Raw genomic sequence first — 16,310 nt, 5'->3', positions numbered from 1 at the left:
GACTGACACTTGGATTGAATCTCTGATCCCTAAAATTATATTCTGTGTCTCTATCTAATTTAGATTAAACAACCACAAGTCCTTAGGTAGCAGCACCTATTTTCTGTGGTTTAAGGCCAAAAGGTGATTTATGTAAGAAATCAGCATTTACTCCAGTACTGATGGTATTTTGAGAGATGGAAATAATTTCAATGGGATAAGATGTAATAGGGAAGAAATATCCATATAAATCACCAAACAGATATGCATAGATTTTTCAGAGAATTGTGTGTGTTTTAATGTTACTCCCACTTCTTTTATCTGACAAATTTGAACAGTGTTAACCATAATTTATTTTTTTCTTCTTTGATCTCTGTTTCCTCTAGCAAGGTTGAGATTGTTCAACACTTCTAGGAAAAAGAAGGAAGCAAGTTCCTTATTTTTTTACGGAGCCCTGAATGTTGAACAACTTGAGCCATGGATGCTTGACTTCTTTGTAAAATTAAGGGCATGCATTAGGATATATAGCGAGCTTCAAATATTACCACATTAGCAAGATTTACCATGCAAAATCCCAAGAAGAGATTGAAAAACAACCTTTTAATATTTCCTTCACTTTTTCAGGTGGATTTGGAGCCAGAAGGCAAAGTGTTTGTCGTCATAACTCTTACAGGCAGCTTCACAGAAGGTAAGGGAATTATTTTGGCTTGTTTCCATTAAGAGCTGGACTCTGGTGTATACTCTTGCCATCACTTACCAAGCAGCATATAAGCGGATGGCATTCTCCACATGGGCTGTCTGCTGTTGTGCGCCAGAGATTTCTTGAGCGATGGGGGAAATGTGGAAGGGCCTGTTCGTGACGAGTCTCACTGCGTGTGCCCTTGGCACTGCTGTTGGTCTGACCTCGGACCCAGGGAGCAGATTCGTGCTTGATCTGGTTTATTTATTTGAAGTTGTCCTTCACATGGGTTGGTTTTGTCACTCATACTTTTCACCTGGGTGCCTCTTGAAGGGCCAGCTAAGGAGTGCGTAGAACATGTTTAAAATAGAACACGTTTAAACCATCTGGGTGATTTTTATTCCATAATGATTCCCATCTACTTCATATGCATTTCTGTTTCCCGAGTTCACTTTGCACAGGAAACTTAAAGTTTTTTAGTGCAACAGCTGCCCTGAAAAAGTGTCTGGGTGGATTTTTTTCTGTAACTGTCTTTTATAGAGTGATGTTTTTAATTTCCCTGTTGTTTACTGTGATACCAGCTATGAGTGTGGATGTGAGCTCTGCTGGAAGAACCCAGGAAACCTGGAATGGGGCTCAAAAAAAGGTTATTTTCTTCAGACCTACACCATGGTTCTTATTTGTTTTAGCTGCGGCCTCAAACTGCATTTGTTGGGGGGTGTTTTCTGTACAGAAGCCAAGAATTGAGACAGGATCTGCTCTGCTATCTGTTACCTGCAGTCTGGGAGAGCTGGATTTTTAATGCTTTCTCTTGTTCTGCTCCAGAAACTGATTGCTCAGCATGAAGACTGTTGCAGGGGCTGCAGCACGGGCAGCCCACCCTGCTGTGCTCCATCCTGGACGTGAGGAGGGTGCAAGCTGGAGGGGTGCTTGCTTCAAGAGTTACAGGGGAGATCTGCTCTCCTGCCTAGCAGCTCCCCTAGCTCACACCTGGTGCTGGGTGCCCAGGCCTGTCAATGCCACTGCCTTTGGTTTTCAAATGCAGGTTTGAATACAAGCTTGTACTTTATTTGGAGGCTTTTGGGGAGCTGTCTCTTGCTGAGCTTGCAGCCTGCCGAGGCCTTGCTGGGCCCTGGGCAGCTGCTGCATCAGAGGAGCTGGTGAAGTTTTTGTTTTCCTTTGGGTGGTTTACACCCCAGTAGTGCTCTGCTCCTGGCAGGACAGCTGTGGCCTTTTAAAGTGTTTCAGCCCAATCCAGTCTGTAATCAGCTGAGCCACACCTGAGGGCCCAGCAAGGGTTCATAGGGCGATGGTGTCCCCCGCAGTGGCAGCGCTCCCAGCCCCGTGGTGTGGTGTGGCAGCGGTGGCAGGGTTTGCAGCTGGGGCTGCTCTTACCCCTAGGGACCAGGGGCCCGGCTTAATCCTGCCTGCAGGAGGGAGACATGTACAGAAAGCCTGGCTGGCTTTGATTCCTAAGGAAATGTATGGTCTTGGAATGATGGAGAGGACAAGGGGTGTCACACCCTGGCACTGCAGCAGGGCAGAGGACCAGAACTCACTTTTCCAGTGAAGTTCACTTCCCATGTAAAGCTGGGCAGGCCACATAGCATCACTTCAACTTTCAGTTCTTTTATGTGTCAAGTAGCAATGCATGTTTTACTCTGCCCAGGTGTTACCTCTGGGGTCTGGGATGGCTCTCACATTTATCCATGCATAAAATCTTAACACATCATTTACCCTTTTCTCCTCTAGGGACATGCTCCCTACAGCTGTGCTTTGACAGAGAGACATGAGGATTACTTTTTCAAGTTAATTTGGGAGAAGCTTTCTATTTGTAACCAGAGAACAGGGAGAGTGCAAAGGTGTGCTAGGGAGACACGGAGGACTTTTTTGCAGGTGCAACGCAATGGCTTTTAGGCACTAGTAGGGGTGAAAAGGACATTAGAAATCGCCTTTAATTGCCTATGATACAGCCAATGATGGGGAGAGAGTTGTATTGAGATCAAGAAACTAGAGGGCTTTTACTGATCAGCATGCCAGTTTGTATCCACATGTTAGTATGTCACGCTTGGCCATTTAAAGCAGGGTTGAGCAGCGATGGTGGGCTTGAGCATAAATCCAAAGTGTTGTTCAGACTCATGCTGGTGGTTAAGCTATTAAGGCATGATGCTGACAAGGTCTCAAAGATGAGAGATGGAGAACTCAAATGTTTGTACCACTACTGCTTTCCAAGGAAAATGAGAAATGTTGGAAATGGTTTACTTCTCTTTCCTCTGTCATTATTGAGGATGTGTGGACTTCCAGAACGGGAAGATCAAAGGCAGCTCTTGGGGCTTTTCTTGACTGGTTAGTCCCATGTGTGGTCACATTTGGACCTTCTGAGAATAGACATAATCCAGGGCAAGCCTGAGTGCAGATACTGACTTCTCCCAGTCGTTGGATAGCGGAGGCATCCGTCAGGGAGGGGGTTTCCTTCTGAAAAATGGTTCTATTTTTTCCTCTCGTTTTTTCCTGGAAATGTGAAGGCTCAGAATTATACTTGAAATTTAAGTTTTTGGAAAGAAGTCTGACAATAACTCACAATTTGAAACACAAAAAGGGGCTTCCCACTTGTTTGCCTTGATCTGGAGGGCAGCTGCTACCACATCCTCTCTGCTAGTTATGGCTAACACGTCAGGGACGAGGTGAAGGCTGTCTGTGTCTATGGGTACATAGAAAACCCAATGTTAGCTGGCGTTAGACCCCATCAGGGTAGAACGTAGATCCATGTGGAGTTCCTAGCAATATGATGTTTAGTACTTTTGATGATTTTCTTGTGACTTATAAATGATTAAGTGTGTAACTTGATGAGTTTCCTGCTCTGAAAAGAATCCAGCAATGGTGGTGATGTGCTGCAAAAAAGCAGTTAAAAAAAGCAACATGGCAGTGTCCTTAGACCAACTCTTCTAACCACCTACAAGCTTTTTTAGCAGTTCTAGCCTCGCCACTTTCAATAGACCGTGGGAACAAAAGGGTAATGTAGGGGAGTCAGTTTGAACTGTGGGGAGCATCTTCCCTTGAAAAACCTCTGAGAGCTCCACTAAGCAAAGGTTGGAGGGTCAGTGCATACTGCTGGTCCTCACGCTGCCAACATGTGATTCATCTCAGAAGTTTTATCCCAAGCTAGTTCTGTTTATGGAAACAGCCAGATTCAGTGTCTCAGCCACCATTGTCTAACTCAGTAAAGTAAAAGCCTAAAGAGTGGCTAAAGAGAGGGGGGAGGAGAGGAAGAAGGAAAAAACCAACCCAAAACCAAGCAAACAAAAAAGCCTGAGATGTTAGGTTCACCTGAGACTGAATTATTTTGTTTTCCCAGAAAGCTTACCCAAAATAAACAGTCCTGGTGGTGTTGGCAGCGTGTGCTTTCTTTAGCGTCAGGAGGGGTTGGTTTTTTTCGTTTGATCCAAAGTTCTTTTGACCAAAAGTTTAATTTGGTTCTGCTTCACCTATGGTGGGGTTGGGGAAGAAGGGTGGCCCTCCTGTGAGGGGCACAGCGTGTCTGAAAGAAGCATTTGTGTACTGTCAGGATGAGGGCAGTACAGAAAACGTACAGCTGGAAGGAGGTTAGTCCTTTCTGCATTCCCATATGGCTCTTCTGTCCATCAGCGTTAACCTGCTGTTTTGAGGCAGGGAAATATGCCTGTTTCATTTGTTAAAAATACATGTAATTTGTCAGGAAGAGAAAGGAACGGAGCAATAGGAAGCGAGGGAAGACTAGTGAAATTATCCCTGCCTATCTTTATTTTCTTTGCTGGATGTATTTGTTGCTGTGCTAAGCTATATCTGATTATATTAACTCCCCTCATTCAGCTGACATTTCCTGTGTAAAGTGACCAGTGCAAAATTAAAATGAAAATCTCCTTACCCTGGGAGGAGATTACTTCTCCAATCATGACTGTGTCTCTGCAGGTTGTGCTGGGTCCTGGTGGCCCTGGCACCCAGCTGGGGCGGAGGGAGGCACCCTCTTCCCCAGCCATCTCCCTCACTGACCTAAGACCTGTTTCACTCCAGGCTGTTCCATAGAGAAGGGGAGGACTGACTTCTGCTGCTTAGGAATCGATTTCTGTCCCCCACCTCCCTCCCTCAAATAATGTTATTTAATCTTTCCTGGGGTTTCTTTATTTAACCTGCCTGATAATGGGATTTTTTTCCAAGTCATCAAAATTATGATTTACTTTTAAATTTCCTTATTCTTTTTACTCTGGATATTAATATGTTTGTTTTTTCTGATGGTGTCTTTAATATTTCTTATGTCTCTCTTTCTCTTTGTGTCTCCTTTCCCCTTTCTCCTTTTAAAATAAGAAAAATGGCTTCTCTGAGAGGTCTGTCTTTGCCATGGACGTGCCTCATCCATGAGTGTGAGGCACGTTGTCAGCTGAGGAACTGGGGATGGGAGCAGGGCACAGCATGCTGCAGGTAGGACCAAGCAAACCTGTAGCTGTCAGAAGGCTGGTCAGCTCTGCCCAGCCCTGAGGACCACAGGAGCTGTGGTTTAGCTGAACTGTTAGTGTCCTGCCTCCCTCCCTGTGATGACCCATGTGTGTGCCAGGATCTCTGAGGCAATCCGCAAGATCTCAACTGTTTTAAGCCTCCTTTAAAGGAAAATTTCTGCTTTATTGTTCTCTAAACCAGGTAGTGCTGCGTAGGGTGTAAAGCTCCCTAGTCTTGTTCCTTTTCTCCTAACCTTGGCAGTAACCATTTCCACATGGGCAGCTTCTGAGTAAGGTCATCTTCCTCACTGCTCCTGGAAAGCACTGGGGAGCACCCTGGCAGGAAGATGCCATTGACTGGGGCCATTTCTTTGTGCTCTCTGGGGTGTCATCTAGGTCCCCTGGCTCTAGCTGAAGGTGTCCCCATGCCTCTGAGGAGGATCTGTGTTTGGGGCTTGTTTGTAGTAGGTGAATCTGATGCTATCGTGGTGTCCCATCGGGTGTTGCAGAGTCGGTGTTGGTGGCATGAATTCAGGCCTGCTCTCTGTTACATGTCTCTCTTTGCTACTGAGTACCAGTTTCAGCTGTGAAAGGGCAACCCATGAGTTATTTTCTTCTTGGGAAGGGGGTGATTGATTTGAAATAAAAAGCATTGCAATGACTGTGGGTGAATTACTTGTGGTGGTGGTGCTTCTGGGACACCTGCGAGGCCAGACTGGACACCGAGAGGCCCCAGGTATGTGCCTGAAGGATGGCATGAACCCCTTTCTCTTGCAATACTGGAGTCCCACAGCAAGCTGAGTCCCCTTGCAGCTTTGCATGCAAGGTGTGTTGCTGTGCCCTCAGTCTGCCACCTCTCTTGCTATTTGCTTTTTTTAATTTTGAGCAAAGATAATGAAATTAATACAAAATAATTATTTGACTGAATTAATGAATGAAGCAAGCCCTGTAGGAAATAAAGTGCTTCTATTTTAGTGCTTTGAACTCTTGCAATTTGCTTTTTTCTTTTTTTTTTAATGTTGTCACTCAAAGTGATAATTTTGGCTTGAAGTTCAATTTTAATTTCATCCTTGTGAGGTAAGTAATGGTTGTTTCTTTTCTTTCAGTGTCAGGAAAGACAAAGACAAATTTGAGTTCTGGGCAAGAAATAGAACAATGAGAATATTGAAAAGCCATGTGACTTGGTAGAGCAGATATAGCACCCATTGCTAAATATTTAATGTCAGTAGGCTTTGCAGCAGCAAGGAGGCCTGAACCTGCCTCTAGAGCAGGAAATGCTTCTTTAGTTTGCAACTCTCACATCATGTGTTTGGGGTGGTTTGTGCTCAGGCACAAAGACTTTTGCTGTTGTTTTACTTAGAATATATTTTCTCTAACGTGAAGTGGGTTTTGGCTTAAGAAATGACGTTTCCTCAGACAGGCACCAGTAAAGATCTGCAGCCGTAAAGTCTCAAATGGTACATAGGCATCGTGCTAAGGAAGGTCCTTGCTCTGTACTGTGATGTAGCCCCTCAGCCCCACAAAACCTCTGTTTCAGATACATTATTAGCTTCTTGCAGAACAGAGAGAAAAAAGATGTTTACCAGTACTCTGTAAACTGCAGTGATAGTTTTCAGCCTGATTTTTATAGTCAAGGGAATAATTATTTGAAACTAGGAATCAGGAACAAAAAACGCCCTGTTCTCAGCCCCTGGCTAGTTGGGCCACTCTTCTGTTTGGGTTACTAGCCCAAGCAGGAGAGTTTTAAGGTATGTGGTAGATGCCATCCAGAGAACCTCCTGATTAAATAAGCAATATCAATGCAGAATAAGATAAAGAAAGTTTTGATATCTTTCATTCACAGTCTGAGAACATGGAGGTCTTCAATGTCTAGCCCAAAGTCTTACATGGAAGAGAGCAGCAGGACATGTCTTCTTTTTATACCCCTGCGTTTTTTTCCAGTGCTTACAGTTTTTCCAATGTTTTACACTTGCCACATACGTGCATGCTGCAGGCAAGGGGTTTCCGGGTGCGCTCCATGTTGGGTCAACTCTGCATTTCCAGATGGAAATGGGCCAGAACAATGTCTAGTCCTGTAGGTGAGAAAAATCCACCCTAAGTGCACTCTGGAGAAGATTGAGCCCTTGCAGAGACCAGGAATGTTGTCCACAGATGCTGTGCAACTCCGCGTGGAAGGCAGGTGAACTTGCGCTGGATCTCCAACCTTGCTGGAAGATGCCAGTCAAGGTAAAAAGCAAAAGGCAACTCCAGAGGCTGATCTTGAAGCCTTGAGCAGGTATTGCTGTCGTGGAGGTCAGACTCTGCAACCCTGCACACCAATGGAGATGTGTCCGCCAAGCCGATGGGAGCAAGAGTGGATTTATCCTTGTCATGAAGCCTCTGTGAGTTAAACACAAGGATGTCAAAGCTCAGCAGCACTGAAGATCTTGGGAGAGAATTTCCAAGACAGTGAGACCATGAAGAACCTCTAGGAGATCCTTTTCATAGGGAGGAGCCTTTGGGCGTTCTGAGAAATGTCCTTTGGGCTGTGAGTTCCATTAGGAGAAGAGACTGTGCTGCATCTTCCTGACCGCTGCCTTTCACTTGTCCTGTTCAAGCTGACAGCAGCATGAGAAGGGGTCACTGTAATGAGAGATAGTCCAGCCTGGGAAGTGAGACAAAGTGGATGAACTTGGGTATAATGAATAATTATTACTGTCTATGGTGGGAGGGCAGTGTGAGCAATTTTTTTTTTTTTTAAGTGAAGCCTTCAGAATTTACATATTGCATTTCACATTTAAATATTGAAGAGGGACACCAAGTATTTTTGTACCCTGGCACCCTTACATCTCACATATGCCTCTCCTCCATCAAACAAAAAAGAAATAAAAGGCAAGCTTGGTAAATTCTGGGTTTTCATAGGAAAAAAGGATTTCAGCAGGGGGAAAAAACCTACCCCAAAACTGTTCCTGATTGCCCAGGGCCTAGATCTTTGAGCAATGATGTACTTTGCTCAGTGTTATGGAAGGACTGTAATGCAGAGCCAGGAGGTGAACAGCACCCCAGCCCACTGCATAGCCGCAAGACTACCTTTATTTCTTGGAAAATGATCCATTTGAGCTCCACAGGTATTGCAGTATGTCTAATGCTGAGAGGTTTTCAGCAGTAATTCATGACTTGCCAAGATCTGCCAACTGCATAGATATCCAGACATGCAACAAACAGCAGTATCAGGGTTAATTTTGCTTCCTCAGTGGGCTGTGTTTTGTCTGGGCTCTGAAACCTAGGTGTAAATATGCAAGATTGCGATCTGCTCTGGGATTTCAGTGTTCCCGGCTGTAATGAGGAACAGAGGATTTTGCTTTATTTAATGTGATTCCTGGAAGAAGTGATGGTGGTTCCCAGAGGAGCTTAAATCTATCTACTTGGCCTTGGAGGACAGCGCTGTGCTGGAGCAGCTATGTGTGCTGGGTGGCAAATGTGGGCCGGAAGGAGCAGAGTATGAAGCTGTTGGAGGTCAGGACCATGATCCTGTGGCCAGGGATGATGACAGCAGCCCAGTCCCCGGCTGCTGTGCCCTGTGCTGGGGGATGCTGTTTCATGGCCATCTTCCTCTGCACATATTGTGGTCAAGGGCCACCTGGGTGATGCCCTGGACTGGACAGAAGGAGGAGGTGCCCCATATAGCAGCACATATTAAGGCTGGGCCTGAATTCCCCTAGACCACAGTTTGCAAGGTGCTTGACTGTTGAAATAGGTGAATTGCTATCCAAAAGCCCCAGTAGTTTACTTAGGGTCACCCTGTAAATCTGTAGGAGAAACTGGAGAAAAAAATACTAATAAAACCACAGTGGTTTGTTTTTTTTTTTTAACCTCATCCATACTGACTACCGAATTAGGCTGTGTCCCATTTAATATCCAGGTCTGTAAACTGTGGCTGCTGGAGGAGATTCCTAATTTAGGTGGTACCACCACAGCCAAGGGTTCTCCTTGTGTCTGGAAGCCCAGGCTGTCACATCCAAAAGTCCCTGTCACCTGGCTGCTTATGGGGCAGTGCTGGACTCGGTGCCTGAGCGGATCTGCTGGGCCTGTCGGCATGAGAGGATGCGTGAGGTAACAAGATGCTGTTGTGCCACAGTGCTTAATTACCTCTATTTACCTGGAAGGTGTTAGTGTATCATTAGTGCTTGCGTGGTGGGGGCGAGGCTCCCTCTGGCCCTGCAGACAAAAGGACAACCAGCAGCATCAGTCTGCTGTGTGTTGTGGATGTTGTGGCAGTCGATTCCTGCACCTCATGGGTAAGATCTTGCTAATAGCCAAGCAGAACGGGGTCTTCAGCCTTACGCAACCTGGCAAGGAGCTGTAGGAAGTAGAGCTCATCTTCTAGTGGCTCTTTTGGAGGCAAATACTCATGCTTGCAATATATACACCCCTGTTTTGGATTTTTCCTGAGCATGCCCAGCATAAAACACTGAGTTTTCTGCTATTCAGTGCCAGCTGTTTTCTGGAGTGCTTCAGAAGTAATGATTCAGTTGTTTTCCAGAATAAGATGCTAAATCAAAATAGAGGTTTGAGCAAAGAGATCCTGATGTTGTTTTGCGAGGGTGACCTCAAGCTTGGCAGACGAGAGAGTGGGAGGGCTGAGAGCCTCTGTCTCCTTCTGCTGTCTTTGCGAAAAATCTACGCATTTGTAATGTGGGAGAAACTGCATGAGATCAGCGTGGCCTTGAGGGTGGTGGACACCCCTGCACTGAGCAGGCTCCCGCCGTGGTGACTGTTCCTCCTGGCAGTTGCAGATAAGGGACTGAGGCGATTTCATAATTGAGGGTATATCTGTCTGTCTGAAAAGGATGCTCTTGGGTTTCCCTTGAGCTGGCCTCACACAGGGCCAGTTCTGCACCAGCTGGCTGAACTGGCGAGCTGAGCAAATCTGGAGCAGGGGTGTGGGATGGTTTTGGGCCAGATTTTTCCTCTGGTTGAGCTCAGTGCTGGCCTGGGGTGCTGCAGCAGGGCAGGAGGGGGATCCCTGGTGGTGGCACAGAGGTGGAAGGAAGGCAGGAGGTCTGGCTCAGCAGGTGTCCTGCTCTCCATGTTCTGTCTGCTGGGACACGGGGCAAGGACAATGAACGGTGGAAACACTGGGAAAAGTCACTCAGAGAAGGGATAGAGCCATAAGAGTCTGCAAGGACAGAGAAAGAGATATAAGGAGAGAGAGAAGGAAGTAGGAGACTGGTCTGGGGAGTGGTGATGGGTGGGTACGGCCGGGAGATCTAAGGAAGAAAAAGCTTAAAGAAGCTTAAAAGGTTGAAGAAGGTGAGAAGGGGAGAATATGGACAGATAGATGGTAGAGGAACTGCAGAGGATGACTAAAGGCTGCAGTGGAAGAGTTGTGACCAGCAAACCCATTTCTTGCTGGAGTCTGGAATCAAGTTTTTAATCCCAGAATCTCAGCTCTTTTCTGCCGTCTAGCTGTCAGACTTGTTGAGCAAGTGTGTCCGTATGCCACTAGTACTGGATCTGTGCAGTGGAGCATAGCCCTATTCTGTGAAGTATTCCCCTGTTAATGCTATCCTCTCTCCCGGAGCTGTGTGTTTGAGACTACAGCTGTGCTTGTGAACCAGGACCAGGGCGAAGGCTGTTCCAGTGGATGAACTTATTTACGATGATAGGTCTTCTTTGTTTAGGAAATTGTCTTAAAAACAGAAACCCTTTTGTTTGAAGGAGATCACTAATATTAGAAAATTAAACTCTCAAAAGTTAGGAAAAGCTGAATTTTTGTGTCTAAAGTTTGTCCTTCCTATAGGTTTACTATACAGACTTGCAGATCAGCAAGAGCAGAAACAGAAAGACATTTCTTCTTCAGCCTGCTCAGCTCAGAAGCACTTAAATAGTGGGTGAGGAATGTGGGGCCTCAGTCTGGCCCCACACATGTTTTTACCTACGTTGTCTCTGGTCCTGTATTTCACTTGTGAATATGTGGTAAGGTGAGAAAAATAAGTCCTTGAGAGAAAGGCCCCAATGTTGCATCTGCAAGGGCTGATGATAACTTGCACATGAGGGCCATTGCACACCTTAGCTATAGGGGCACCCTGTGTCCCGTGTGGTGGGTACGCAGGGCTGAATCCAGCAGCACACATGGCTTCGGGCTGTGCTGTAAGGAGGAGTGCAGAGCCTGGATGCTAGGGGCATGCACACTACAGAAGGCACAATGAAGTGTGGCTGATTTCCCCCCCAGATTGCTTTCACGCCCCAGGTCGTGCCAACGCAGCTGTTTGTGGGGTGCATGGTAAACCAGATTGGGAACTGATCCGGCTGGAAAATGACTGTGTGGAAGGGAGTGCTGGAAGGAAGGCAGGGTGCCGTATAGGGGGAGAACCACTTAAATCTGTGTAAGGGCTGTGGTGAGCATCAAACTGCAGGCTGGCTTTCATCTCCTGTCATTTGAGCCTAAACAAGTTCCCTCACCATGTGTTCCTTCCCCATTGAGGGACTGGGAGGAAACGATGAAAAGCAGTGCAGGTTTTAGGTGTGTCTCTCAAGCTGTTGGAGAAAGTGACTTTCTTCCTGCTCACCCACCTCTGCTTGTTCATTAATTGGAAGGAGTGAGATGGGAGAGCCTGCGGGGAGGTAGAATACATGATTATTACTGCTACTCTTGCATCTGGTGGAAAGGGCCCCCATTTGTGAGAATAAAATTGGTTGGTGGCACTGGTGGCTGTTATGGAGCTGCGGAAACCAGCAGGGTCCTTCCCTCTCTCTACGTATAAAGAGATCCCAAGCCAAGGCAAGCAACACCCTCTCCATGTGGCACCCAGGAGTTTTAAAGCTGTATTTGTATGGATTTGAGACATCTGCTTTTGAAATCTTAGAACTGTTTCTCAGAAATGGAGAAATATGTATTGCAGGGTGAAAACTCTGTTGGGGAGGAGATGGGGAAGCGGAATAGATCAGGTCTGGCTGTGTTAGCTGCATGGGAAGCGGTCGGGGACAGCTGTGTTTTCTGAACATGCCGCTCCTCCTGGCCTGCAGCCCTTGGGAAATCCCTCTGGGAAATAATCATAATCTGCCAGCACTAGGAGGGGTGGGGTGCGTGGCAGAGCAGTAATGGTCCGTGCCATCTGCAGCAGTGTTTTAGGACGGGCTGTGCAATGAAGCCAAGTGTGATTGCTAGTTTGAATGCTTGTGCACTGAGTATTTCCTTGCCACATTACCAAGGCGGGGACTGCCTTGATGAGAAGAGGTGCTGCTTTTTGGAAGATATCTTCATGGTAGCAATAAGCTTGGAATACAAAAGGCTAAATGTATTTTTCCTGACAGATGCTTTGCTGCAGCAGCGTCTTGCTCAGCCCATGGTATGTGGGAATCTGTGTGGGAGAGTGACATGGTAAACAACCTGCTTTTTAAGGCTGTTGCAATTAGAGAACTTATTAGCAAGCTGCCACATGGAAATCTGAAGAGCACTGGGGATCAGCTGTGTAATCGGTGCTGAGTATGCGGCCGGACCACTTGGGCTGGGCCTGTGCAACTGCTGGGTGACCAGTCAACCAGGAGAATCGAGGTGTTGCAGAGAGGTGATTCAGGTGTTGGTCATCCTCCCAGGTGAGCACAAGGCCAGTGCACCTGCAGGGACTGGGGAAAGACTGAGATGTCGCACAACAGCAGTTGGAGGCCCTGACAGCAGAAAGGGGCAGTGTTTAACTTGTCCTACTTCATTAGCTTTCCTGATTAATTTGTTCCTGACTAGATTCCAGTTGTGCTTTGCATTACAATTTGCTTTCCCACTGAAGGTGCAGTGCCCCTGGTGAGGCAGGCTTGAGGTTTTGTTCTAGGGATGGTTGCCGTTTGTGGAATTGCTGCAAACCTGTGGGTCCTTCTGGATACAAGCTGCTCGATGGTCCCATTTCAACTGGCTTCCTGTTGATCCTGGTTTCTTTGCGCATTTTTGTCTCATGTTACATAAAGAATATTTTCCTGGTGCTCCTTTGGGACAGATGTTAAGCCCACATCTCTGGAAAAGTTGCACTGCTTAAACTTAAAGGCACAAATTTTAAGCAGATTTAGCTGATTGTAAAACCTTGTGTGGACACTTGTTTTAATATCAAAGCAGACAATTTTAGTTCTGAAGCTGGCCACATAGCCCCAAAGAAGGATGTCCCTAGAGCATCTACTTAAAAATAGTTTTAAACTGCATCTGGTTAAAAATAGGTTTAACTTGGAGCTCGTGCTTCCCTGTGTAGGTAGGGCCTCCTAACAGCATGTTGTGATACCTACTGCGCAGCCACCTACGAGCATGTGAGCTGCTGATGGTTACAACACGCACGAGCCCCGAGGCGTCAGGAGCAGGGGAAGGTTCAGGATCACCCTGCTGTTTGCCCAGCCTGCTGATTCTGCTTTTCTCAAGGATTTTGCAGGAGTCCTGGTAGCTTTGACCTATAAGCTCTCCATAAGCACAGAAGTAGCACTCCATTAGTGCTACTTCTGCTCTGTAGCCAGCGTAGTTTGAAATCTTCTAAAACTTATGGTGCAGAGGCCTTCTGGCACATGAACTAATCATGGAAAAGATCAAAGTTGCTTTGTTAGTTTTATTTTCCTCTTTTTAATTAATATATTTAAATGGTTTCCTTCCCTAATAAATCGCATCTCAACATTTTTCTCTTGAGTTTAATAGGTGGGAAGGACTAACAGAAGGTTTTACAATGGAAATAATAATGATTATAATTGGTGAGGGAAGGGGAGGAGGAGGGAGAGGAGTCAGTTTGTTAAGGCTTTAATGAGCAATGCAGTAAGAAGTACGAAGTACTAGTATTATCTGCACATCTTAAAGTAAGGAGAAGGATTGTCCCCATCATATCATAAAATTGAGACTGCGAGCAGAAGTGCCATTCTGCCTGCAGCTGAGGAGGGGAGGTGGTTATTACTGCTGTTTCTCACTGTTTGTGTGGGTCAACTTAAATTCTTAATAACAGGGGTTTTCTGGGTTTTTTTGTTGCCTGTTCTTACCCCACATCAATGTGACAGGAGTGGGTTATGCAGTAGTTGCAGATGGAGCCATGCCGGCAGGTCTAAGATGGCAGGGAGGGGACTCTGTCATGATGAGGGAGCACTGGGGCTGGGGTGTCTTTTTGGACCACTACTGCTGCTGGAAGACCATGTTCAACTATAGCCAGAGGGAAGAACATATCTTGCTGGATATGACCCAACTAATTTATCTTGCTTTTCCAAACTGCACAGGTATTGTGTGTCTCTGGCTGGGTATAGGGCAGATACGAGGCCTTCCAGTTACAGTGCCAGTCTGGGGCTCTGAAGGGCTCAGTTCGGTGCTCAAGTTTCTGCTGCCTTTAAGTCCCTCCTGGCATCTCCTCTTTATGCAAGCTGAGTCAGTTCTCTGCCATTATCACCCCAGTCTGGTCTCTCTTGTAAACAGAAGTATCATAAGGTTACCATCTCCAAACAAATGTAAAACCTACAGAGATGGAATGATAAAGTGGAACACAGGGAAAACCTTTCTTGCTCTTGGCAGAGAAACAAGCACAGGGTGAAAAATGGGGCTGTCCCCTTCCTTCTCTCGCAGTGGTGTGGCTGTAAAGAGAAGGAAGAAGGAAGTTCAGGGAAGTGGCTGTTGCCTTCAAACACATTCTCCTTGGCAGCCGGCAGCATTTCTGCAGCCTGTGGCCTGGAAAGCACAAATGGGCTGGCAGGTAACGACCTCTGTTACCTGGTCTCTTATGGCATGGGGTTGCTCACATTTGCTGAAATCTTTTGTTATTCTCTGTATGCTATTTGCTCAGTTTGTTGTTACCCACTACAGAAATCAGCGGGAAAAGCTTCTCCATTCATATTTTTCAGCCTTGTGCAACATGTTGCAGTCCTTGCTTTGTAGCTGTCAACGTCTAAAAAAAATTTTCCCAGAAACAACTTGTGAAAGCAGATGTGGAGAATAATATTTTTGAGCTGCCCTGTGCATGTCTGAAAACCTGTGTGGCAATCATGATTAAAATTCTATGCAAAATAACCTGTATGGTATTCATAACTGGTTTGTAGACTCGAAGTGGCAGCAGAATACTTGTTTTAAGAGTTTCTCAAGCCGCCTTCTTCCTCCTCTCTCATGTTCTCACAGACCTTATGCAAACAGATAAAAAGCAGCTATTCTTCCTTCAGCCCCAGCACTAGGCTCTACCCTCTGCTTTGCAGCTCTCTCCCCTCCTGCACATGTGGACTGCTCCCAGCAGCCACGTACTGGTCACTCCAGCTCTGCAGAGCTCTCCTGCTGTCCCTGGCACTGCTACCCAGAAGTGCAAGAGACTGAGCGAAGAATACTGAACCCCCTAAAAAGTCCTGGACCCCAGTTCTGCGCTGATGAGGTGATGGTGAGGTTAGTGATGGATGGAGCAGAGCTGTAGCTGCTAAGCCTGGCAGACATGGAGTCGAGTCCTCTCAGCTTTGATATCTCACCTACTGGTGCCACCAGAGCTTTGGTGTCATTGTGTAATTCTAGAAATAAGCCTATGATGGGCTTTTGTAGCAATAGCTGAATACTGTCACGTTCACTAATATTGTTCTGTGAACTTCATTGATCCAGTTCTCGCTACTTCTGCGCTGAAACATCATCATTTAGCGTCAGTACTCAAATGCTGCTAATTGCTGGGAGCTGAGATAAATTTATGTCCTAGACCTGACAGGAAAACAAGGAAGATGGATCTGCCCTACTTCAGCACTTGGACAAGAAACAGACCTTGCCTTGAGTGCAAAGTTCTGTGTGATTTGATGCAGGGATTATTACATGTTTTTGCATTTCCAAGACTGCTGATAATGAGTGGGAAAACTCTTAATTTTTTGGAGTCCAAGTATCATCTTAAAAGATGAACTACCCATTAACAGGGGTTTTCTGTCATGTCCTAGTAGAAGACAACCTAGACTTGCCAGCACTAGCTGGCTCTTTCTGTGGTTTCTGTGGTCTTCATACAAAACTTTACCCAGTTTCAGAGGGGAAAACAGCAGCTGGATCAAACGTTAAGTCCCAGCCTGTGTTTGATGTGCCACATGTTTGCTTTGCGATGAGCCTCTCCTGGGATTTGAACCAATCTGGTTTTGTGCACAGACTGGCAAAAGCAGGAGGACATAAAGTTTGACGGACGTGAAGTGGAGAAGAAACGCCATGTGGTTAACACGATCTCTGTGGAGGTGGCTGTTTTCCAGCTGGCCGA

At 46.1% G+C, this 16,310-nt stretch overlaps 1 protein-coding gene across 2 annotated transcripts in view; it reads left to right on the top strand.

Moving 5' to 3' along the window:
* Positions 1–16,310, top strand: part of PRKCH (protein kinase C eta) — a 137,670-nt gene that overhangs the window by 45,957 nt on the left and 75,403 nt on the right. For both annotated transcript variants that reach the window (XM_075104152.1, XM_075104151.1), the window contains exon 2: positions 604–667. In XM_075104152.1, the coding sequence (XP_074960253.1) occupies positions 604–667 (64 nt within the window). The remainder of the gene's footprint in view (positions 1–603; positions 668–16,310) is intronic.

The sequence above is a fragment of the Phalacrocorax aristotelis genome, chromosome 9 (genome assembly GCF_949628215.1).
Source record: "Phalacrocorax aristotelis chromosome 9, bGulAri2.1, whole genome shotgun sequence".
Classification (NCBI taxonomy): Eukaryota; Metazoa; Chordata; class Aves; order Suliformes; family Phalacrocoracidae; genus Phalacrocorax; species Phalacrocorax aristotelis.
The sequence above is the reverse complement of the archived record's forward strand: the minus strand, read 5'-3'. Positions and strand labels throughout refer to the sequence as shown.